This window comes from Drosophila subobscura, chromosome J (genome assembly GCF_008121235.1).
Source record: "Drosophila subobscura isolate 14011-0131.10 chromosome J, UCBerk_Dsub_1.0, whole genome shotgun sequence".
Taxonomy (NCBI): Eukaryota; Metazoa; Arthropoda; class Insecta; order Diptera; family Drosophilidae; genus Drosophila; species Drosophila subobscura.
This window is the reverse complement of record NC_048532.1, coordinates 13,764,891-13,790,612: the sequence shown is the minus strand read 5'-3', so window position 1 is coordinate 13,790,612 and position 25,722 is coordinate 13,764,891. Positions and strand designations below refer to the sequence as shown.

General features: G+C 49.1%; 3 protein-coding genes across 4 annotated transcripts in view; 2 read left to right on the top strand and 1 right to left on the bottom strand.

The window, feature by feature from the left end:
* LOC117893418 (putative dipeptidase CPSG_01350) overlaps window positions 1-25,722 on the top strand; it is a 71,277-nt gene that overhangs the window by 41,551 nt on the left and 4,004 nt on the right. Inside the window, exon 1 of one of the 2 annotated variants that reach the window (XM_034800031.1) lies at window positions 18,721-19,744. The exons of the other annotated variant lie outside the window; for it this stretch is intronic. Within the exon in view, the coding sequence (XP_034655922.1) occupies window positions 18,851-19,744 (894 nt within the window). The 5' untranslated portion in view covers window positions 18,721-18,850. Of the gene's footprint in view, window positions 1-18,720; window positions 19,745-25,722 lie in introns of those variants that run through there. 2 annotated transcript variants of the gene reach the window in all.
* LOC117893423 lies at window positions 1,623-5,110 on the bottom strand. The gene is made up of 7 exons (XM_034800040.1): window positions 4,514-5,110; window positions 3,717-4,439; window positions 3,219-3,661; window positions 2,464-3,158; window positions 2,156-2,408; window positions 1,838-2,096; window positions 1,623-1,768 (listed from the first exon to the last, which is right to left on the bottom strand). Exons 2-7 carry the CDS (start codon window positions 3,784-3,786, stop codon window positions 1,641-1,643), a joined length of 1,848 nt encoding a protein of 615 aa, XP_034655931.1. The 5' UTR covers window positions 3,787-4,439; window positions 4,514-5,110; the 3' UTR covers window positions 1,623-1,640.
* Window positions 13,051-13,705, top strand: LOC117893422 (mpv17-like protein 2). Its single transcript, XM_034800039.1, has one exon. The coding sequence runs from the start codon at window positions 13,097-13,099 to the stop codon at window positions 13,688-13,690; it is 594 nt and encodes a 197-aa protein (XP_034655930.1). The 5' UTR covers window positions 13,051-13,096; the 3' UTR covers window positions 13,691-13,705.

Below are 25,722 nucleotides of genomic sequence, written 5' to 3'. Positions count from 1 at the left end.
CTGTCGGTTGAGTCTGAAAAACTAAGGCTGATTAGCTTCTACTTATGAGAAGCGCGGAGAAAGGCGCTGCTAAAAATTCGTTACAATTTGAATTTCATATTAATTAAATATGTTAATTTACACTAAATGTTAAGCATTAATAAAGCTTCTAAAACTGCATAGAAAGGCGCTGTTGAAATGCTCTTTAACTCTATGTTGGCACACGGCACCAAATGAGAGAGCACGATTGACAGAAGCAAACCAAAGAGAGGACCATGACCACATATTTCGTTGTTTACGTTTACTGTTTAAAGCGCTTTCTTACTACCAATCCAAGCTGAACCCCATAAACCCCATGCCCATAAAATATTTTAAATACATTTGCATATAAATCGCCTGGCTGCTGTTGCTTCCTCATTTCCCATTTAAAAGGATGATTCGTAAGCATTCATTTAACCGCTGGAATAGCAGCAGTGTCCAGCCAGTGCGTTCGCTGACAGTGACGAACAAAGAGCGAAGAGCCGTGAATGGAGAGCGGGGGCCAAGGCATTCAGTGGCGAGTGGCGGATCAACCGCAGTCCGCGGCACTTCAAGGCAGGGAGCAGCCAAAGTCCTCGACTCGGCACAGGCCACACTCATTGCAGTTGAGGCCACAGCCAGAACCATAACCAGAGCCAGAGCCAGGGCCAGGGCCAATGCCACTGCCAGTGGTCCACTCCTGCTTCTATGATTTTGCTCTCTGCCTCAGGCGTCCGGCTCTGCTTTTGTTTTTCTTGCCTCAACCTCAGAAGGAACTTTCAGTGGACCCTTTTCGGAGTGGCATTCTCTGCAGAGTCCTCATTTCCATCCTCATCTTCCGTGGCACTGCCGAGCTGTTTGTGTGCTTCTGCTGTGCTTCATGTCGACGTTGTTGACATTTAGTTGACACACACCACACACACACAACAAAACACAACACAGATCCCCGTTTATGTCCACGTCCACGTCCTTCTTGCCATCTCTCTCTCCACTTCCGCCAACTGGCTATGGCCATGGCAATGGATCATCGGGCATCTTTGTTTGCACATCGCCACGGAAGTTTACAGCTGCCTTGTCTCCGTCGCATCCTTTGGCAGCACTGGCTCCGGGCTCTGGGCTCTCCGCTGCTCTGGCTGTTCATCGTCAGCTGGTGCACTTTATTGTTGCTAACTAGAAAAGCCAGGACATCCATCCTGCTTGCCCCGTTCCCCTGCTCTCCCCTGGCCCCAGTTGCCACTGGTGTAAACAATTTTTGAAAGGTTATTTCTCTTGCAACAGCCGCGGTCCGCACTTTGTTCCGTTTTGCACTTCATTTGCTGTCCTCCGCCACGGGGCAGTAAATTCTGTTTACTCGTAACGTTGTCGTTGACGGCATCCTTCTAGTACTCCTAGATCCATCCTCCGACGATGGCTATTTGTTATGTCATTTGACTGGGAACGGCAACCGGCAACCGGCAGCATTCGTCTACGAGGAGAGGCATGTGACTCTGCCTTCTCAGATATTAAATCGTCCCTGGGCGATGCATCTAGCTTGATCTCTTGAAATTGTATCCCTTGCATCCTCTCCGCATGTGTGTGTTCCAGCAGATTATCAAAATGTATTTATGTATAAATTGAATCTTAATCTAAATCTTAAACTTAAATTACTTGCGCCTGCCGCCTGGCGTGGGTCGGAAGGGTTTCCGGCGGGACTTTGAGTCCACGATGAGCACGGACTGGCGCTTGAGAAAGTTCCGCGAGGGCACCTCGGTGTCGTCATCTGTGGTGGCAACTGCGGCAGAACACAAAGCTAAGATTGCCACAAACTAAAAACCAAAACAAAAACAAGCAAACTTCTTACCCGCAGCGGGTGCCTGCTCTGGCGAGGATGAGGATGTGCCGGCGGCTCGTTGGGCGCGCCCGGCAAACAGATTGTAATAGCACAGAGGCATCGGCTGGGGCTTTTCGCCTTCGGGCGCTGAGGGGGACTTTGGTGGTTCAGTCGGGTACAGCTCCTCCTCCTCGTCCTGCTCAGCGAGCTCCAGCTTGGGCATCTCGAGGGGCGGAACATCCTCCGCCTTGCTCAGCTCCTGGCAGCGTTTGATTTTCAGTTTGAGTATCTGTGAGGAGAGAGCATCGAGGAGTATTAGTATCTGTGGAACATGAAGCTATCGTCTACCTCAATCAATTCCTCGTCCTGGGCGGTGTGGGTGAGAAAGTTTGGCAGTTCGGCGACGCTCACGTGGAGCTTGCGGCTGGGCAGCTCGATGTTGCTCTCGTCCACCTCCTGCACCTTGAAGATCATCTCGCAAATGCGCTCCTTGAGGTACTTCAGCACGCCCATGGACTTGTCGGCCGCATCGGTGTCCAGCTTACGGTCCTGCTCCTTGGCGGCAATACTAATCTTGATCTGTTCGATGATCTCCTGGTTTCTGTGGACAAATAATAATTAGTCAGTGCATCCTTCTCGTTCTCTGTTCCACCTACACTTCGCTCTCCTTGACGTCCGAGAACTTGGAGGCTTCCAGCTCGCTGCTGAGTGCCTCCCGTTCCGCCTCCAGGTTGGCCTTCTCCGCCTCGGCCGCCTTGCGCAGGTAATTCAGGCGGGCGGCGGACTCCTTCTGGGCACTGAACCGCTCGAAGACCTCCAGGGGCGATGTGGCACCAGAGGCCTCCATGAGCTGCTTGAACAGCGACTCCATGTCGCTGGTCACACTCTCCAGCTGCGAGGCGGGCTCCTCCTCACCGTTTTCGGCCTTGACCGCAAGTGGGTCGCCGGACGTGGAGCCCACGCTGTCCTGGTGCACCAGGGTCTTGGTTTCGGCAAACAACTTGCGACCGATCCTCTCCAGCTCCAGCTTGCGCGCTTCCACCTGCTTGCGGAAGTCGAGTGCCTGGCGCTCGCGCGTCTTCTGGGAGAGATTGGCCTGCTGCTCCTGCCGCGTCAGAACCACCTTGGCGGCATCTCGCATCTCGATGGCCTCGTTGTGCACCTGCTGGAGACGCTCGATCTCCGCCTTCTGGTCGCTCAGCGAGGCTTCCAGCTCGCGCAGACTGCGCTCGAAACGCTCCGCATCGTTCATCAGGGAGGCCTCTATGGAGCGGTACTTCTTGCGGATGTGCTCCGCCTCCATCCACTGCACATTGGTGCGATGTATCTCGTTCTCCAGCTGGCACACGAGCTGTAATTCATCCACTAGTTAGGCCTCAATCCTTCTGGAGCTCATGGAACGTTCACTCACCTTGCGATTGGCATCCTCCTCGAGTGTTTCGGGCGGCTTCTCGCCCAAGTTCTGGTTCTGGGCCTCCTTGTTGGCCAGCAGCTCGCGATACTTCTCCACCAGCTTGCTGAAGTGTTGCTGGCGGGACTTGAAGCGATGCCGTAGGAGGTCCATCTGCTTGCGGTTCTCGGTGATCTTTAGGTCGGTGAGGAAGAGGGCATCGTCGGCGTTTCTGGCCCCCACGGGATACGTGGCCTTGCCCACAATCAGTGTGGGTGTGCAGCTCTGGGCCCGTCTCGGCTCGCTGCTGGACTCCTTGATGACCACGGGACGCTGGAGTGGATTTCGCAGTCGACTGGCCTTCACCGTCAGCTCCTTGAGCTCCTTCTTCAGGGTGCCGATGGTGTCGCAGTTGATGCGATTCTGCTTCTGCCACTCGGCCGCATTGGCCGTCTTCTGACCCTCTGAAAAATGGAAGACTCTTGAGTGTGAGTCGGAAGAGACTTGCAGCTCACTCACCTGCCAGCAAAATCCTCTTTTTGATCTCATTAATTTGACGGTTAAGCTCGTTCAACTTGTCGGATTCCATGCCTCTGCTGGCGCTCGAAACTCAACGCCTAATACGAGTATTTGTGCAGGACGCCGCCGCCGCCGGGTGGCTTGTTGGATCGATGCTGAAATTGTTGTAGCAACGCCAAATGCCATTCGGTCGCCAACAGCCACGGGGAATGATAATCTTTATAATCAGTATGAAATGCAAGAGGAAATATCTCTTCCAGTAATAACAACAATTTATTCACAGCTTGCAATATCTCAGAAATTGATTAAATTTAGGATTAGGCGTGTGGCTGGTGAAGACTCAACGAAACTCCACTAAAAGACAACTGACAAATTCAAACCAACTAAAAACTCTCGTGCCCTGCGGTGTGTCTGCACAATTTAAATTTATCCAATGGCTGCTTTTGCTGCTCTTCGATTGTCCACCCAGTCGCATCTGGAGAATCAGTTCGCTGGTCAGCTTGTCACAGAGGAGAATATGATATGTCTGCCATCCAAACATATTTTTGTACAGCACAAGCTGAACGAGAGGCTTTTGATAAAGTCGGCTACCTGTGGCCTGAGTGTCTCTTGGATACGTAATGCACAGCAGAAGTCTCGATAGGTTTCGTGGGAGTAACTTTGCCAAGCAAATATGCAGAGTAGCGCACTGGTTTTTGGCTGAGTTTCTGCTCAACGGAGTCTCTTGATTGGAATCGGTTAAACGGAAAGGGAAGACAAAATATATATAATATTTGAAATGCCAAATGACCACTTACCATGTGAAAACTCCCTCATCAATGTGGAAACTCTGGAGGAAAAGGAGATTTTACTGTTGAGAGACGCAGCGAATGGCGAGCAGGAGGTTTCCAATCTGGCTCCAAGGAGTCCTCTACAGATTCTTCCGTGGCTAATTTCTGGGACTTGTTTCTCTTCTGGAACTTGTTTCTCTTTTGTTTCCTCTTCTGGTACTATTTCTTCTTCTGGCACTTTTTCCTCTTTTCTTCGAATCCACAACTCCTCCTCATCCGGCAGTATGTACGGATTTTCAATGGTCGCATCGATGATTCCAAGACTACGACCCTGCAGATTGGTTGCAGATTTCAGCAGAGTCTTGTCCAACTCAATTCCATTGCCTATTATTGTTGGGACATCCGTGGCACATGGCAGACCCTGCAGCATGTTCGTGTGATTCTGCGCAAATTCAATCCCAGCAAAGGAAATGTTGAGGTGCGGCCTGAAGGACTTCGCCGGGGCATGGGCAAAGGAAGTACAGAAATCTGAGAAATTAAAGCTGGAGCAGATGTCCATCTTTATCAACTGCAAAGCCAATGATAAAATGTATTTTGTATCCAAAAAATATGACTGCTGATAGATAGATATGGAGATCTGTGGAGTCGTGAGGGTTGAATCAATGGGAGAGTGTCTGTCATTATTTATAATCTGGTTTCCCTACAAAAAACTCTCCCAAGTGATGGCCAAAGTCTGATGTGTGCCATCTGTATGGACAACAAATGGCATGGCGCCCATTTGGCGCTGGTCTCAGGCCACAGGTCTGTGTTTTCTTTTGTCCTGAATACTCGGCAGATTGTCTTCCATACGAGGGGGACAGTCTAATTACAATCTGCTTTCCGTCCAACGGAGCGTAAGCGCAATCATAGTGGGGAGGGAATCAAATTACATTGACAACAACTTTGTCCGTTTGCTTTTCAATGGACATTTCCCGTTTCTACAGAAACAAAAAGCACCTGGGGGCCGCGCCAAGTCCAGACTCTCTGTGTGTGAATACATCTGAATGAATACTCGTACCCATACACTCGAATTCGTATTCGTATTCGTTTTCGTTCTAGATGAATGCAGAGTAGATGAGGGCCCGCAGCTAAACAAATACTCATGGGCACCAGTCAAAGCAAATAGCGGGGGATAATATTTGGTTCTGAAATATGCACAAAATGCGGGAAAGCGAATTCAAAGCGCTGCGAAATAAATAAATAGCGGAGGCAAACAGAATGGAAAGAAAAAAGAGAACGAGAATGAGAACGAGAACGAAACAAAAACGAAGCGAAGGGAAGCGAAACAACTTCCATCCTCAAAGTAAAACAATCAAAATTTGCGCTCCATTAAATTTTGTATTGTTCTCGTTCCAGGAAAGTTCACTCCCCCTCACCCTCCCCCTGCGACTTTCGGTCTCTGTTTCAGCAATTTTTGCATTTTCCCTGCATGTGTAAGCGCGTTCCACATTGGCTCTCTGCACACTCTACCCACTGGTACCTCCAAAGCTCCTGATGCTCCTGCTTTGATTTGATTGCAACCCATCCTGCAGCCTACTCGTATGAGTTTTTTTCCTTTTTCCACGGAAGCGCCTTTAATCCCTGTAAATATTTTGTTGACACTTTTCTATTTGCGAAACCGATCAAAAGAGAACGAAAGGAAACGAAATCCCGCTTATGATTTGATTTGATTTATGGCTTTGTTTTTGCCTTTGGCCGGTAAGCCTTTGTCCTTGTGTGGAACTGCTTAAATTTCATTAAATCCGATTCTTTGTTCTTATTTTCCTGGCATTTGTTATCCACAATTGTCGCACTCAAAGTTAATTACTTATTCGCAAAGGGTTAATTATTTCCAGCTCTAGTTATTTACTGCCAAAAACAAAACAAAATCCAACAGCTTGCATCCACAATTGTGTTTGTTTAATTAGTATTTTTATGTTTTTCCATTATGCACAAACATTTTAGTACTCTTTTGTTTTAATTGTGATTAGAATTCTAATTGGGAAAGTGCAGCCACTTATTTTATTCATTCATTTATTCTATTCAGCTAATATTACTATTTAATCGCACATTTTGCAGTCTTTTCATGCATATTAAAGCACTGATAGCTATAATGATATTGGAAACTCATTTAATCAAGTAAATGCGCCAAAAGACAAAGAGAGATTCGATGCATTTGATATCAAAGGCTTTTGTGGTTGGCCACATGCAAACATCTTAAAAGAAATTTAAAGTAAATTTGTAAATTGAATGCACATTCATTGAACTTTAAAGAGCATTTGTGCTCCCACCTGCCATTTGGTGCCTTCTCCCATCTACTAATTGTCAAGGCTAAACATTTCCAATATAAGATTAAAAACCAATTACAAACATTACGAGCACTAGTCCTAGTTCAGGTGGAAAGCCATCGGGGAAGGGAAAAACACAACACCGAATTGGGAATTAATTCATTTATTTTTTGGGCCAGCATCAATTTGTTGCTTTTGGCAACTGCACAGCCACCATAATCCGCCGTGTGTAGCTGCATTTGGTATGGAAATGGCATCATCAAAGGACAAACTAAAAGGGGATTAAGTCATTAGTAAAATAACTTACGAGTGAGCAACGAATGAGTGAGGCTGGCCACAAAAGGAAACCATGGCATAATGATTTATGAATGCAATATTAAACTTGTAGTAAAGTAACATAAATAGTTGCTGGAAACGGCACAGGCTGCTGTTGGCAAGGACTCCAGAGCTTACCTGGCAAAACGGGATAGATGGCACCTGGCACTGGCGTGGCAACCTTCAGGCGTGTTGGGGACAGGGGGAAAGCCGGCTGGAAGCGCATTAAAACTAATTACTCATAATCATTTCGGCTACTCCTCGACTCCAGCCACCCAGCGAGTGACAGACGCAGCTGCCGCACACCCATTTGAATTAATTAAAATAAAATGGAGACCCGCGAAGCTGCACATATGGCAGGCTCAAGGCAGGCGCTCGTGCTCGTGCTTGTGCTTGTGCCTGATTCCAATAAAAGCGACTCAACCGCAGATGATGGGGAAATTAGTGGAAGAGGAAACTGTTGGCAGAGCAAAGAGCAAGCAGCAAAGGAGCAAATCCAAAGGCACAAAGTCAAGTGCGCGCCACGGCGACCAATGAAAAATCTCTGCAAAATTAATTTAATTTTTTGTAATTTAAAGCCGGAACCTGCCGGCTTTCCCTGTGTCCCATGTGTCCGTCTGGGTGTGTTTGTATATGTTTGTGTGGCTGTGTTTGTGTTTGTGCCCTGCTTTTACCATGATTACGTACGTCGTGACAGTGCCGCACCTTCCCCGCACACACAAACAGTCTCCCCACCTGAGTTCGGTGACCTTTCCTCTTGGCACCTGCTCGTCATGCACGGCATTGCAGACCAGGTCCATGTGCCACGTGGCATCTGCCTCCCCCCCATACTCACACTGTCCCCCACTGTTTGTTTTGTGTCCTGGGCCTCCTGGCAGCCACCTTCCGACAGATGGCGCTGCATTTGCAGTGCTGCCAAGCGCAACGCAGCGCAAAATTATTCTAATTACGGCGCCCATCCCGCCCACAGTGGCCCCTGCCTTAAACAGTGCCTTTCAAAAGTTATTCAGCCAGAGGCAGCACACGAGAGCGAGCTGGAGGTGGTGTATGCTACTAATTTGGCTTCTTGTAATGGCTTAAACATTCGAGTTTAGCTGCCAGCAGTCAGACATCATCCTCCATTTTCAAAGAGCTCATTCGAGGGACACAAGTGTGCCCACAGAAATTTACAGGATGATTAATCAATTTCGTATACATTTTACTACCTTTTTATTGCTATAAGCAGAAGTGGAATGCTGGTCTGCTGTTTGATGGTTTTAATTACGTTTTATAATCAAAAGTTTTCCCATTGGAGATCAAAGGGAAAGCCATTCACATCATCTCACATTTGTCCCCAATAATCTGTCACTTGGACAACTCTCAAAGGTAGTTCTGACAAAATGAAATATCCGTACGTGCTGGCGGCCAAAATTTATGTCGTAATCTCACAGACCTCACAGACGGAGCGGAGCGGGGCGTAGCCCGCAGCCGCCCCACCCGGACAACAGACTTGTGTGCATGATTTATCTAGAGCCACACAAACGGAGGAGAGCACTTCCTGGGCGGGCCCGGGCTTGGTCTCGCTCTCGGTCTCTCCGGTTACCCCTCGTGCATCATTTACCCCAGCAATCATGACTGGCAGAAAGTGGGGATCTAGGGAGAGAGTCGTGCAGCAGCAACGGCAACGGCAATGGCAAAGGCTCCTTGTGGCAGTGTGGCAGCATGTGCTTAATAGTTTAGCGCTTCGTGTGCCACTTAGCTCGGCGCGAATGCCTATCTCGAGAAGGTACTTCTCCCGTTGTCCCTGTCCCTATCCCCCTACCCTTCCCTCCGTTCCCGGTCATCAGCCAGCAGCTCACTTCGTTCCAGCACAGCATGAAGATGATGATGATTATAATGAAGAGGCGGTGGATGTGGATTATGGAGTGGGATGCCGATGATGATGATGCGGAGAGCCCCTATCCTGGCCAAGGAGCACAGCCGTTAGCAGATTCGTCTCTGTTACAAATCCGCGCTGTTGACGTTGTTTTCTGCATGCCTGGCGTTCCTCCGCTCCGCTCCACTGCAACCCAATCCCGACCCAAGCCCCAATCCCAATCCCAACCCCAATCTCATCTCGTTTCGCCACGTGGCTGGTGACGTTTCTCCGATTCGGAGGACAGCGAACGTGCTGAAACACGGCACAACCTGCCGGCGCACTGTCGCATGATGTATGACATTTTGCGCCTCATAAACAGCTACAGCTCCTACCGTCCCCTCCCCTCCCCCTTGCCGCATACTTTCCCCACGATAATCAGGTCTGGCAGCACCGCCATTCGTGTACCTGTCCACCTGTCCGCTTTACCATCAGCCACCTGCCAGCTCTCTCTCTCTCTCTCTCTCAGTGTCATTTTGTTGCTCTTTTGTTCTTTTTGCATCGTCCAGGTGGATGAGCGGAACACTGGGGCGCATGTTTGGGCAGGTCTGACGGGGCTGCCAGAGGGTGGGTGGCCGGGGTCGACACATGCTGGCAGCAGGCGTGGGGCGGGGGGCTGCTGGCGCGTTGTTTGTTTGCTCAAACGAAATTGGCACGACTGGCAATGCCCACCCCCCCCCCCCCCCTGCCATGTTGACTATTTGCTCGTTACGCTGCCCGTTAACGTAACTGACTTACTTTTCCCTCTGGCACGGCACTATTCAAATGTGCCAGCAGTGGCGTCACACCGAGCACCGTGTGGAGTGCAGCAGTCGAGTCAATTGACCCTTGGCATTTACAGACCTCATTTGCGAATTCCATATGGGTCACGGGGATCGGATCACTCTGGAGTTCCATCTAGCAGCTAGAATGTAAACAGGGAGTAGAGTAATATTTTAAAACTTAAGCATGTCCATGGTAGATCACAGATCTTTAGCTTTCAATCTCTGACATAACTTTTCCTGCTAATTAATTTCTATATTTTATTTTCTATCAATTATGACAAAATGCTTACTTAATATTCCCTTACAAAGATGCCACATGTATTGGTAAATACGATTATGCATAATTTATTATTTATATGCAAATTGATTGTTGGCAAATATCGCATTTACGCGTACGTAAACAGAGCACCAGACCACAGGGATTTGAATATGAAACATGCTGAATTTGCTAAAAATTTATGTACATAAGCAGTCGCATGCAAAAAAAGAATCAGCGCAAAACATGACCCTTTTTGCGCTAATATTCGTAACTTTATGCGCTCTGCGCTGCTCTGCAATAATTTATGGTATTTTATCTCGTATGGAAACACCACGAAAAATAGTTCATTTGTATAGCCTTCGTATCGGAAGCTGGCAGCCCCACAGTTCAGAATTTCCCGACCACTAATTAAATAAGTTTGGCTGCCTGGAATAGATTTGAGTTCGCTCATCGTAGTTGCCGTTCCTGCAACGATTTTATGCACTCGTTCTCCAGACTCCCAGCAAAAATATTCCACACTAAACAAATTAAACGAAACTTTTTGACTGTCAGTGCTCAGTGGCACCAGCATCTAGTGTGTCCTCAATCAGTTGCCTACCGCGTGGAAATCCCATTAAAATCACATTTTGATTTCATTTGCATAAACAGAAGACGAAGCAGGCGCTGGAAAATAAAGCCACAGCCGAACACGAACTAAAATGCCATTCAAAATCGATTCAAAATCAATTAGAGAGTGATTGGCAAAATATATTAGGCGGAACGCTGATCTATGTTCAAGTAACAGTCAGCCAATCCAATAAACTCCCCTCCCATGCGCTGTCCTCCACGAGGGCACGAGGCCATGAGTTGTGCTTTTCGCTTGCTCCAGGGTCGGTGAGGAGCGGAGGATTATGACACTTTTTGCGGCTGGCTGGCCGCATATTCGGCTTTTGCTTTCATTGAGCGAAATGAAAAATTCAATTAAAATGCACACATGCTCCATGCCCAAGCGCCAAACCATAACACATCACAACCCAGCCAAAAACTCTGGCACGGGCACGAACACGTACACCCAAACCCTGGACCCACATCTATTTGGTTTCACGGGCACAGGAAAAAATTGAGAGCGGAACGAACGAGACAGGGCAAAAAGGAACCAGACAAAACGGATGGGAAACGAAAAATGTGAAAAATCAGCATAACAAAGTGGGAAAAACTATGAAAATGCACTCCCCTTTTGCCATTCCCTTTTCGGCGGGTCTCTGCTCCGTCATGCTCTGTGGCACTGGCGAGCATTCAGCGCCGTACTCATGTGTCCTGCCGCAGGACAGGCGACACAGTATATCTCTCCTGTGTACCGAGTGCTGCTCCCTGGGGAGGTGGATGAGGATGTGAATGGGAATGAGCACCGGACTGGCACAGTGGATTGGAGTGCGAGTATGTAAATAGAAGACTCTTGTAAACAACATTTCATTTGCACAAAGAATTAGGCCTAGAGGGGCTCTTCTGGTGGAGCTTCCGAAACTGACCGAATCAGCATTCAATGGCGGAAACCTTCCCCTCTTTTTTTTGATAAAGGAAAGGTCTTTAAGCTCAACGTGCTGAGTGGTGGCTTTCAGAGAAGGACATTTATGAATTTGTCTGGAAATCTGCATCAGATAATAATTATTAGCTGCAGTCCGAATGTACATATGAAGAATGATCATGTTAAGAGTGACAAATCATCTCGCATTTGATTACCTAAATAAATGCATTCCCAGAGCAGCAATAATAATTAATTAAAAGCAGACAATTGTCACATTTTTCCCATGTTTCCTTTATAATTTATAGCGCACATTCGAGCATACGACAAACGCACCAAATTAAAGTTGTTTTTCGTGTTTTCCATTTCATTATTGGATGATCTGGCGGCTGGGCGGGTTTCTATGACACTCGAATATTGCCCGCATTTGCATTCCAGAATCCGAATATTTAATGCTGGCAAATACTCGTAATGCATCGCATGACAATGTGGGCCACAGATTCGGCGGTAGATTCATCTGTCGAGCACAGGCCGAGCTAATGAAACAGATGTCTGGCCCCCCATGGCATGGCATTCTAACTCCCCCCTGTCAGAGCCAGAGTTGATACAGCGGAGCTGGGCAGCAAACGAGATGCAAAGCTGAATTTACGGTTGCCGCTTCTGAATTGACAACCGAAGGGGGGGAATGGGAAGCCCTCCCGGTGCGGAAACGGGCGGTGGATGCCTCCTTTTATGGCGGATTTTCGACAAAATATAAAAATAAAATTGGATTTTAGCGTAGAATGTCGAAAGCCGTAAATATTTTTCAATTCATAGCACAGTGCGTGAAGGCCGGGAGGGGGTACAGGGGAAAGTGCTAACCCGGGGTATCCATATGCATACACACACATTGATTTCCCCACGGAGCAGGCTTCGGGTCTGCGGTCGGGAATCGCGTGCGAATGATTTGGCAGCATTAACTCCCCCAATACCCAGACGGGCGCTGGAGGCCTCGCACCCCAGGGGAATGGTGTGCGGTGCTGAGGAGCAACAAATGTGTGGAGAAGCATCCTCATTTGAATGCCGAGCGAAGCGATTTTTATGCGCAACCCTTTCTGATCCTTTCAACGGCAGTGGCTATCCCTATGCCTATCCCTCGGCCGAGGCGCTTTGCACTTGTGCGTGTTCGCGCCTTTGTGTGTGTGGGATTCCGGATGGGAACCTCGGCAAATCCCCGTGCCCAAAAACTCATTTCCAGTGGCTGACGTCAAATTGATTTCATTGCCTGTTTGTTCTTTGTTTTCCAACCTAAATGAGGACTCCACCCCAATCCTGCAACACCTTTCTGCTGCCTTGTCGGACGCACAGTTTTCAGATTGACTTTAAGGCAGGCATTTACATTAGAATTTTGATTGGATTATGGAAAATAGAGAGAATGGAATGAATTTAATGCCATAGAAGAAAGGAATCCAAACCATTACCAATATTCAGAGACAGAGAGTAGGCCCATGCCAGGCAGTCACATTATTTTGTTTGTTTTTCCGAAGTCCTGGTCGATGTCCAGCTGAGTCGCTGAAAAAATTGTGGGGTAAATGTTCCGTCGAGCCCGGTGGAGGCGGGTGCTGCAGGGTGTGAATCGTTGGCACAGCGTCGCCTTCAGCAAGAGGTATCTGCTGTACACGAATCTCGGCATCTCGTTCAGCCTCAGCATGGTGGGCGACACCATGGAGCAGGCGTACGAGCGGTACCTAGGGGAGATCGATGCCTGGAACGGAACGCGCACTCTCCGCATGGGCATGGGTGGCCTCACCGTCGGCGTTGTCTGTCACTATTGGTACCAGTATCTGGACTATCGGTATCCGAACCGCACCATCAGGACAGTGATGCGCAAGATACTGCTGGACCAAATCATCTGCTCGCCCTTCTACATCACCGTCTTCTTCATAACCATGGGCCTGCTGGAGCGCCAGAGCTGGGAGGAGTTCCGAGAGGAGGTCATGGAGAAGGCAGTCGTACTCTACATGGCCGAGTGGACCTTTTGGCCGGCCGCACAGTTCGTCAACTTCTTCCTCATCAAGCCTCGATATCGTGTCTTCTACGACAACTCCATGAGCCTTGGCTACGATATATACACCTCAGGGGTGAAGTATCGAAAGAAACCGTCGCTCGAGAACACCGTCAAATAGGACAGGACAGCGGCAGAGGTGTCCACTATTTATTGTTCAGAAATTTAGTGAATTAAATTCTGTAGTGTTGAGCCTGTTTCATGTTTCAAACCTCATCTATAACCCATGTATAGGCACTTGCCCATAAATCATTTGCATTAGACAATCATCCTCCAACGTGCTATTTTTATTAGATGTTAAGCTCTCCCGAGCTGACGTCTTGTCCTTGGGTATCACTCAGGGAGGAGCTCAGGAAGAGCGTTGATGGAAGGTGTCGGAAGATGACCCTCGCCTCGTGTCAAATGCAGAAACTGGGGCTCTGGCTGGGGGACTGCGAAAGAGCAGATAGAGTGAATGGCATCGAGGGCCGGAGAAACAGGCACTCGAGCCGTAAGCTCTTGACGAGGAATTGTGTCAAGCATACAGAATAAATAAAGGAAGAAGGGGCCCGGCACAAACAAACAAACAAACGAAAAATGCAAAAAGGAGGTGGAATCAAGTGACAAAATTGATGTCAAGATGAGCGAGTGGCGGGCCCCATGCCAGCCCACAGAAGGTGGCGATGGCTTCACGGCCATCCTCAGCTCAGACTGACACTGACACTAACGCCCGTGCCAGTGCCCGTGCCCATGGCAGTACCCTTACCCACTCACATGTCAACTAATCCAATTTAAATCTCTTAACATGATTTGCCGCTTTCTTTTCATTCAGCTGGATTTCATGCCATTATCCCTTTTGGAGCCCGAGCCCCAGACCGGCCACCGAATTGGCAAGCGACACACGAGACTGCCATGGCCTTCTCGGCATCGTCTCGGCATCGCTGGCTTTCAGAGTGACTTCCTGTCCTCACAGCCACACACTCGTATCTGCTGCCAAGGAGCTGGTCTTTTGCTGTTGCCCGTGGGACCCCAAGGACTGCGGCCAAAGGGTTTATTTATCTGGTTTAGCGGGCTGCGTGGGCTGCCCAAGTCGCTCTATCCTCATTTTGGGATTTAATTTAAAAGCTCACCGAGCGACGCCTCCACCCCGCTCCCTGTTCTCAGGCGGTTGGGGTGGCTTTACGGCACGTGGCTGCCCCGTCGTTTGGTGTCCTTGACGAGTTGTTGTTGTGTGTGGTTGAAGTATCCCGTGTTGATGACCAAGTTTGCGATGTAATCGCTCTCCTACCACAGTCAGCTGTGCCCGTAGAAGGTGCTGAGAGTTCTGGGAGTGCCTACAAAAATATACAAATACAAAAATGATATCTTGAATCATAAATCTTAAGGGCATCTTCAAAATGCGAATAATTAATAAATTAAACCCAAAAAAGTGTATACTTTGTGCTGATTCTGCAGTAGTTCCCTTACCCATTCTGTCTTTATATTCCTGTCGAAAAACTTCCACTGTTTCTACTCAATCGAGAGGGTCCTAGACTGCTGCTCGCTGCTGCAGGTGGGAATTTAATTGGCACTCAGAAACCACAAACAGAAATGCCAATGCTGTTTGTCTACGCAGGGAGGGTCGAGCGTATCGTTATGTGACTCAATAAGTGCATGTTTGTGATGGAGAATGAATGGAGTGTGGCGGTTATATGGTTTCAGCATACCCCAGCATAGCCCGTGACCCAGCAAGAGCGCATTTCACGGCAGTTATAATTACGTTTGGCAATCATAAAAATGTATTACGTTCCGTAAGCTGCTCGTAACAGGCCACTTAATTAACGAGGTATTCATGGGCCAGCCCGAGCGCCCATGACGAGTTCGCTTTGTCTCGCTGGCTGTGCCACGGGTGGAGCCATCCAATTGGCGACTGCATAACCACCTGCCTGGCACGCGGCATATGTTGCTGATGGGACAGCCAGATGCTTCGCCAGCAAGTTATTGTGCCATAATTAGCCATAAATTTGCCAGGATTCACGCGTTTTTAGCGACTTGTTCGTTGGGAACCCAAAAGGCCGGGACTCTACTCTGTTCTGTGTCCCATCATAATGCCACTAAGTCCAGCTGTCAGCCGACTTGAGCGAGTTAATTTATTTATCTTGCTGCTGCAGCCAGTCCTAATGCCAGTTGATTTATCTGAAAGAGTTGCTCAAAAACTTTTAGCCAGACTGTGGGAAGGCGATTGCCCTTTCCATAGAGCATTGATAAATGTGGGTGTAAACAAGCTGTACGTCGGAGTAAAGATAAACTAGGGATGACTGTGCTCCGTTTTTCTACCCTGAATTGATGGAAAACAAATGGAAAGAAGAGCAATCTGTACTTCAGAGTGTTCATTACATTTTATGCCTTTCCGTTCATTAAAAATGGTTCTAATGGAATCAAAATCTGTTGTCGGCATATCAGAGTTTTGCTTTAAGCCCTCAACTATGCAGCCACAACTTTAAAGTGGGATTTTCTAGACCTATTTCCATTCAGTTGGCCACGGGGTCCGGCCATGATATTTCACAGTTGTTTGGATAGTAAATCAAGCGTATAATAAAGGCAGGGCCCACATCCAGCATCCATGGCCATTGGGACGGGAGCTAGTCGATGATTAAAACCCTTAATTGTTGGGCAAAACTGAATGAGCATTAAAGTGCGCATCCAAAAGGGGCATGGATCATGAATCACGGTCGGGCGATGCTCTCTGTGTGGCGCTGTTTCCATCCGCTTGGCATGTCCCAGCGAAAATACCTTCCATCCAGCAGCGCCACTCTGGCATTGCACTAAATCGGCAACAGCGGCGCCAACAACAATCCGAGAACCGACAACAATCGGCACGAGTGAGAGAGAGAGAGGGAGAGAGAGAGAGCAACAAATTTTAACGAGCACCGCAAGCCCCAGCGCTCTGCTTTTTTAAGCCGCTTTCATTTACCCCCGGCCTCCATGGCTGTGTAATTACAAAAAGCCGCGGGCCGAAGTCGGTAGCAGAACTTGACAAATGGCACAGGGCTGGGGTGCATACGGGTGCGGGGTTGGCCATACGTTTGTGGGAACGGTACGGTTAACCGGGATAATAGGATGAAACAAATGTAAATGAAGAGGGAGGCGGAGGCGGAGGCGATAACAGTACTTTCAGTGCTCCAAAACACAACAAGAACCGAAACGCAGCAAAAAAATACACATAGAAATCCCACCTAACGACTAAATGATACCTGTCAAACGCAGTGAAGATATTAGCGGAAATGAATGATAAATCAGAGTTATAAATGCTGAAAATCACAGATAATTCCTGCAACTCCCATTTCCGACCTGTTCTACCTTCCACAAATACCCACAAAATACCCTTCACAGCGTTGCACGTGTAAAAGTCAAGTCAGAAGTCTGCTCCAGACATTTCCAACTGAGTTTGGTCGGTACACGAGTGCGAGTACCTCTGCGTCCCAAATGGAACAACGCCGCAGGTTGCTCCTGTTCGGGTCCAACAAATACGCGCCGCGTGCCACTGGCTGGGTGGCGGCGCCCACTGTGCACTGGGCGGGTAGTAGCAGCTACTAGCTGGTGCGGAGCAGAGCTCATTCTGTCGAGATTCCCATGCCCGATACTGCGGACGCTCGACAAATGTTTTAAGCTCTATCTTGATGCTGCCTGAATTCACTTATTTAGTGCATAAATTTAAGCACTGTTGTTCGTTTACCAGAGTATCAAAAAATTTGTAGTTGTTGTTCTTTCTTTTTTTAGTCTCCAGTCACACATTTGTCAGACTGCAGATAAAAAGTTTGGATACAAAGGGGAGGGGCAGCTCTCAAACAAATTCCGATGCCACTTTTTATCTGGATCAACTATTTTGCCATAGCACGTTGCCATGGCCAACGTTTAATATTATTTTCCACTTTTTGATTGCAATTTTGTTTGACGCCAACAAGAAAAACAAAAATTGCTGGACACCTCTTGTTAACATGGCCGGGCCAGAGGAGGTGCCACTGGCATGTGTCGTACACGTAGTTTAAAGCATTAAAGAACAATTTGGCTAAAGCCATGATTTAATCTGCTTCATACTTAACAATAAACACTTGGAGCTCCCTTCGTCCGTAAGCTGTTAATCCGCAGAACTAAATGGACCGTGTACTCGAGTACTTATATTTCTTATTCATTTCTAGAGAATTAGGATGAGCATAAGTTGAAGGTGTTGCCAGGGCAACAGACTTGTTGTAATGATCCAAAATACTCGCATGTGAAAGCTGCTTACGGTAATTATATTTCAAAGCAAATGCTGAGGCATAAACAATTCCAATTAATTCTCTATCTGAGTCTCCATTGAATCATAAAGAGCAATCATCGCACAGCTCGATTCCAGGGCGATAGAAATGCTCTCCATTTAATACGTTCTCCTGCAGTTTCGTTGCGGATTGACTGTGCAATCAGTAACCATTCAGGCAGGCAGTTCTGTCCCTAGGTCATCAGTCGCTCATCAGCTCCTAGGGTGTGGGGCAACAGTTGGTTGCATTACCTGCTCATGCTGCTGCTTTGGCTGTTCCAATTACTGGTGCTCACTGCACCTCACGGGAAGCGGCAATTAAAATCTTGTATTCGAGTTGGCCGGCTGCTGGCGAAGTATTTTAATTTCCCACGACGGAGCAGAACCAACATGGCTCCAAAGATGAAGGGTGGCAACCCACCCTCACACCCTCAGCAACTCCCACGAAACGGAATCAAAACAAAACCCGCCAAGCATTGGCCGGGTGGAAGGGGGGCTTGGGGGGCCTGGGGGGTACGTGTGCGACGACAGCGAAGAGCGGCGTAGACTCATATCTGCGCATGCGTCTCCGCTGCACATTGTGAGCGGCTGAGAGGCGGCGAATTGGAGGCGCAGAGGCCTCCAGAGATTGGAGGCTGCCTCAGTAGCTGCAGGACTGTCGCGGACTAAAGTTGACAAAGGATAAGAACGCACGGAAACGAGTCGCGCGGCATCATGTGAGCATCGTCAGAGGAGAACGCGCGCGTAATCTTCATTCCCAGTCCCCGAGCGCACTCATCAGTCTCCACCGTTCGTGTACGTGTTCGTGTCTGTGAAAGCTTTCGCCGTGTGTGCGTGTTTTTCTGTGTGTGCGAGTGTGGTGGAGTGTCTGCCTCTCTCTCTCGCTGTGTCTGTTTGTGTGTACAGGTGGAATATCCAGACTTCACTGCCACAGAAAAAACCCCAAAGGAGATACAATAGAGTGACTGAAATCACAGAATTGTTCTCGTATTGTGGCTGAAGTGAGAAGTGCCACGCCCAGGCAGCATGGAGCACCTACGTCCCCTGAGCTACGAGGAGATGTGCCAAATGGAGATGCTGCAGGCGGGCGCCGTTGGAGGGGGAGCAGTGGGCTCCGCGCCGCCCGGCATGATGCCCATTATGGTGATACCAACGGCAATGCTGGCCCCCGCAGCCGGAACAGCCGGTGTCTCAGCGCCAGACGGTGGAGCAGGAGGAGCAGGTGGAGCAGGAGCAGGGGCTGGCGCAGGAGGCGTCCTGGAGCACTACTATCAGCTGCAGCCCACGCAATTCCTCACAGCGGACGGGGCGAATGGCGGCGAATTGGCGCTCCTGCAAGGCGGCGGCGGCGGCGGCGGCGGCATCGTCGGTGGCGAACAGCATCCACACACAATCCAGCTGCAACAGCATCCACAGCCCGTCAACATCCTCTGCACGGGCACGCTGGGACGGGTGCCAGCCATGCCGGCAACGGGTCCGCATCAGCATCCGCATCCGGCGGGAGCTGCCACACTGCCGCGCGGCTTCCAGCCGGCCGCCTTCGTGGCGGACGTGGAGAGCGACTTTGAGGGCAGCGAGTGCGGCGCTGGCGGAGCCACCACCACCTGCATGCCCCACTTCCGCTTCGGCGGCTGCGGCCTCCAGTCGCTGCAGCACCACCATCAACAGCAGGACGCCGTCGTGGGCTGCGGCTCGCTCGCCTACATGATGGCCTCGGGCACACTCGGTCGCGGCCGGCGGCTGAGCGGCCACAGCAAGCCCAAGCGCGTCTCCTTCAAGGGCGACAATCTGCCGCCACCCTCGCCGCCGCCACCGCCCGCCATGGAGCTGGACGAGAACGGCATGCCCATGCCGCTGCCCGGCGACGCCACAGCCGGTGGCTGCTCCTACATGCACTTTGACAACTACATGGACTACCAGGTGCGATGATAAAGCTAACGATTGCTTCCCGCCGCTTCCCCATTTAGCAGTCAAGTCCCACGCCCACACAAACGTCCACCCACAAGTGTGTGGAAGTGTGGGAGGCATTTACGATTATTGCCGGATCTTTGTGTGCGTGCCGCGATTTAGCTGACGACACTGCCTGACGTCTTGAAAGAATCTAACGACCCCGGTCTGGAATGGTAGAGGGGGAGGTGTATTGGAGGTGGTTATGGGATATGCCAGGCCATCTTGTTTTTATTCCATCCAGATAAACATTCCGCTGTTTTCATGAAGCCCGACGGCAGTACGATTTGCCATATCCGCATCCTATCATTAAACGATGCTCCCCGGATGAGATCCGCCGGCAGGGAGGTGCACATTTATCTGATGGGGGAAAAAAGAGCCTCAAAGAGCGCAGCCAACGACTGGCTATATCGATGTTTCCCTTCAGCGTTGGGCTCCGGAAATGAGGTTTTAAAATCGTTCATCTAAATACGAATATGTACATATGCCTCGGGCAGGGCACATCCTCTGCTCCTCTGATAAGTCGGCTCTGATGCATGGAAATTGTATGGGGAAATATGCAAATTGGCTCTGTTGCAAAATCTGCTGAGGTGCAGTGCGGCGTGGAGTCGAAAAGTTGCGTAAAACCAATGCAAATGCGACTACACATGAATGTTGAACTAGTGCGAAAACGAGTTCGGGTATTTGTGGCTGCATGAATAACTTGACTGTGGATTTACACGAAAAGAAATTGGTATCCTGCTGCCAGTTACAGCTCCTGCGGTTGGCAGCCATCCAGTTGCCAGCTGAAATAAATCTTAAGAACCCCCCAAAGCTCTTGGCCATAAATATTGATGTTTTAACACCTAAACTGTGACGCAGGGAAACATCGAGTGTAAGAAATAGAGTACTCCATGTGCATGCAAGTCATGGGAGCACTAGGAAGGGAGGAAAGGGTGTGGGGGTGTCTGCTGTCAATGTCTGACAGATGGCGCAGGGACCTAGGGATGGGCACAATCCATGACAAATGCCAGCGATTCTATTTACATTTGCCGGGACAGCAGCAGACAAACGATTATTTGCATGTAACTCAATTTGCTTGGGTTTGCGGACAACGGACTACGGACTTGGGACCAGGGACCAGTTCATCGCCGGATCCCTATCGCAGAGCACAGCTTTGGCTCGGACTAAAGCGACCAAACAGCAGGCAGGCAAAGCGCAAATTCGAGCACAGAAAGAACTAGAACCAAGAAGCCAGTCAACCAGCTCCATGGATACTTACAACAGAGAAGAAGGAAAAAGATTGCACTGGGGAAAAGTGTAATTTAAAGTTGAAGGCAAGGCATCCATTCACTTCTTTGTGTGTTGTCCCCTTTTCTGGCAGTGTAGCTGCATCCTGGCGGGCACATCGTGCAGAACCAAAGACGAAGTGCGCTGGGGCAATTGTCCTTGGCGGCCATTATTCACTGCGAGGACTGTCATCTTTGGCCACTGGCGCCATTTGTTCACATTTGAATAATAAATTAAATGATGCAAATTCCGGGCCAGCAGGCTACCATGCAGCTGGCTGCCAGTCCGGCGTTCTTTATGCGTTTCACCAAAGCCATCAGAGTGGGCCCCGTTTGAGCTACCGCGACCTTCGCTCCTTATCCATGTCCCTGTCGCCACGCCCATGCCACTCGTCACAGAGTTTGCCAATAGTTTGCACTGCCCGCCCATTGTCTGGCCACAGCCACATGCCGATTCCTGCCGCGTTCGCGTTTTCAGTTGTGGCTCAACTTTTTACTCTGCTCAGCATTTGCCGTGTCTTGTGGGAGAATAGTTTTGGCCCTGGCCCCAGAGTCAAGCCCTGCTGCGGGGAATGGTCTCTCCAAAGGAGTCCTGATTGATGGATGTGGCTGGGCGTCAATTTCGACTTCCATGCCAGCAGCCATTGTTCGAGTGGGGCTGCGTGTGGCGTGCTCCCTTTGTGCCCATGGCGATTGCCTTCTGCTGTCAGGCTCCATAAATTCGGCGTCGGAATGATGGAAACACTCTGTTAGCGGGCACGTGACTTTCGCCCAAAAGTTACCCAATTTCTAAACAAACGATTGAGCGACTTTGAGATACAGGAAATTCCTTCATCATCAGCTAAACTTTCCCACTGATGGCAGACATTAGGCAGCCCAGAGGATGCGCTGAATTCGCATCGGATAATCCATTGACCAGGCTGTGGATAATCCAATCGGCAACTTTAAACAGTTGAACAAACACTTAAAGTGCTGCGAATCCGCTCGCGTAACCATCGTGAAAGCCACAGCCGCAGATACAGATATGAAGAGTCCATTCAAGGACTGTCCATCGATGCGCCGACAGTGCCCGGTCATCGTCTGTCTACACGGTGGCCCATCCCAGGGGGACGGCAGAACAAACAAACGAAATGCGAAACACTAACACAGCCATTGTGGCTCTCTCTGTCTGTGCTCCGGGTCCGAGTTCGGACCTTCTGTTGCCGCATTTGAATGGGTCTGGTGTTGGGGCAAGTCCAGCACGGAAGGGAGAAATTACGTGGCAGCCACAAGGCAATTTGTGAGCTTCCAGGGGAAGGGCAGGCAGGCAGAGTGGGCCAGGCCGATGTCCATCAGCGTGAAATGGACAAATGATATTTGAAAAACTAAACTAAAAAGTTGCCAACGCTGACACGACAGCAGAAGGCAACGATGCCGCAGTCGAGACCTCGGACTACTCCGACATCCCACAGCGAGCTCTCCAGGGACCACTCTCCCTCTCTCTGTCTCCCAATGTGCCTCCGAGGACATGCGGACAACGGTCCGTCGCGTACGTACAATGGGCGAGAATTGATAAAAGTTGTCCGCAAATTCCTTGTACATTAGTTTTTCCTCATGAGCAAATCAATCATAATCAACACTCATGGCCACTCAATAAATTTGTGGCAAAGTTTATGGCCATTGTCTAAGAAAGTTGCCCTGTCGTGCCGCTTGCCTCTTGCAACGAGTAGCCGAGTAGCCGAGTAATCCGAAAACGACCTAACATGACACAAACAAGAGAGTAAATTGCCCTAAAAGATAAATGAACTTCTTAAGCTAGAATTCTTACTTCTTATCTAAAGTGGGAATCTTGTGAATGCTTTACAGAACAGCTGCACTCTCTCGCCGCACTTTTGAAGGTATTGCTTCAGTGGAAGAAGTCCTTCCCGCCTCTACATTTTAATTAAAGTCCTGCCTCAAGAGAGACAAAAATATTCGCGTTGATTCATTTGTAATTTCAACAGTTGTTTATCTTGTTCACGGATCGTTTAGGGTAATCTCGTGTGTTGTGCGAATAATAAATCAAAATCTCAGCGAGTCCGTTTCGCTGGTACGCAAGCAAAGTGGCACTCATACCACCGATGGGTGCACCGTACTCTCCCCCTTTGGAGGTATGTGGCTAGTGTTGCTCGCGAATATTTATGGAATGGATTTGCTTTGTTTCCCACGAGTGCCGCGTACAGCATGATGCATGTAGCGGGCATGAGATATGGCATGACAAATACTTTTCAGCACACACACATACACACACAAGAGTGCTGCCCCCAGGGGGGCATGTCTGTCCTGGCTGGCTGTCCTGTCCTGTTCTGTGCCCACCCAACACGCGGTGTTTTTGTGCCACCAGGCAGCCAACCCGTTGGCTGCTGTTGCATTTGCGGCACAGATTTTAGTTGTTTTTAGTCTCGGACTAAAATTCTCGGAGCGAAAAGCAAAACACAAGCCGGAGTGCTGCAACAACTGCCGCTGCAAAAGGGAAAATAATGGCGGAAACTATAAAGCATTCCGTTACAGTTTTTCTCGCTCCTGTTTCTGTTTTTTGTGCCGCTGCTTTCATTGCTATTGTCCTCGCTGACGCTGGTCCTGTTGCCGCCTGCCTTTCTACCAACTGAATGGCTTTCGCTCTGACTTTGACTCCTTCATCCTACAGCTGGTGCCGGTGCTGCTGCTGGTGACGTGTTGCAGGCTGCTGCCATTGTTGCTGAAGCAGCATCGTCTGCTCATTTTTATTTAAAACTCAATTGGACGAGTTCCCGCTGCGGGCCATAGAACACGGTAGCCAACAATGCAGCCAATTTGAGCGTTGTCCGACAGACAGAGACGCACAGAGCGCCCTTCCATCATTCATCGCCATCTCCGCCCACTTTTCCATTCAGAATATGGCTCCACTGCACTCACATCTGACCACGCCCATGATGGGATCGATTGTGAGGATGTAACATTATATTTTACTCCACGATTCCTTCTTGTATCCCCAACTTGCTCAAACTGTAACAATAAAGTGTTAACTCTCAGATGAACTGCCTGTTAACTTCACTATCACTGGTTCCAGAATGCCTCGCTCATAATTAAGATTGGTTGTAGTTTTCACATGATTTTCCCAGGCATGACAGGGCGGGGCAGGACACGACCTCGTCTAAACTAATTATAAAGTTGGCAAAACTATGGCAAACCTGTGGGACGGACATCCATGTCCATGCATTTTTCGGGGCAGCTCTGCGGCCCTGTCGCCTGCCAAATGCGCGCCAAAGCTGTGGAAAATGTGGAGCTCTCGCGTGTGACGCCGCGCTGACGATGATGCGACCTCCGCTGGCAAACAAACTTTTGCGTTTGCTGCTGCTGCTGCTGGTGTCACGCCCAGCTGTCCGTAGCTCGTGGTAGGGCGGAGTCCTTCCTCCCGAACATAAAAAGTGCAGCGCCCTACAATGAAGCGCCTTTTAACCGCTGGCTCTGAAACTTTGCGAATTTTATTTAAACGCAGAATCTAGACAACAAAAAATATTATAAAACAATGTCTGTATGGGATGTAGCTACGGATGCAGTGCAGCCAGAGCAGCGGGGTGGAGTGGCGGCACGTAAAATATTTGCATTTTTATTAAAAATTGAATAAATTGAGATGAATTTTTGCGCTCCCTCCGCCAAAAGTTTGCCCCAACGGACGACTTGCCAGCGCTTTTATTGCTTTCGGGGAGCCGCGGAAAAGTTTCACCAGCATTTTATGAAGGGAGCGTCGGTTCATTTCCCGGCAAAGGCAGACTGAATGCTGTTTGAAATTCATAATTAAAAATAGTTTGAAGCGAAACACGCACTTTGTGACGCGGTCATTGGCCGCATCGGGTATCTCTTTGTGGCTGTTTTTCATTTAATTAAATTAATTCTGCACCCAGCAGTTGGAAGGAACACTCTGCACAACTCTCTTTCATCTGCACATTGCTCATACGCCGTGTGATGCCGATTTTCCAGCTAATTAGCCGCACCCCAGGGAAACCCGTGATGTGCCCCAATCAGAGCAACCTTTCAAACAAGAATCAGCAACATGAAACTGTAATGAAAAGCTTTGGCATTAATATGAATGAAATGAAATCTTCCACCCAAAGGCATGGGAAATTCTCTGTGTAAAGAAAGTGATTCTCGGGCTACTTTTGCCTGCTGCCTGATTCATTATTTAATTCCATTAGAGCCTTAATGATCAGAGAATTCCCATAAAACGATTATTTTCTTTGGCTTATCCCAAATGGGAAAGCAACAAACTTTAACTCATATTCCTGGCAAGCACATTCGCATCTTTGTGATCCCTAAGCTTCGTTCCGCCAGTGGCAATGTTTTAAGTTTGTTTCCAGCTTCGCTTCACGCACGGGGGACACATTCTAGTCCTTGGGTCCTGTCCCCCCCTGGTCTATGTGGAGCAATGCTCGCAGTTAGATTTGATTTGTACTTTGCACAGAGTTTGGCATAATTCCTCAGGCAGTCGCCATATAAACAAATCATTGCCTGCCTCGAGCAAAACTTTATGCCTGCCACAACAACTTTCGCACGACAAAGTTTCCTTTTTGTAGCAGCTCCTTCCCCCACCCCGATCCAAGGATGTGAGCACTGAGGGATTCGGACTTGGGGACACATGTGGCCCGAGCTTATGCATTATGACTGAGGCTTAATTATGTCGGACCC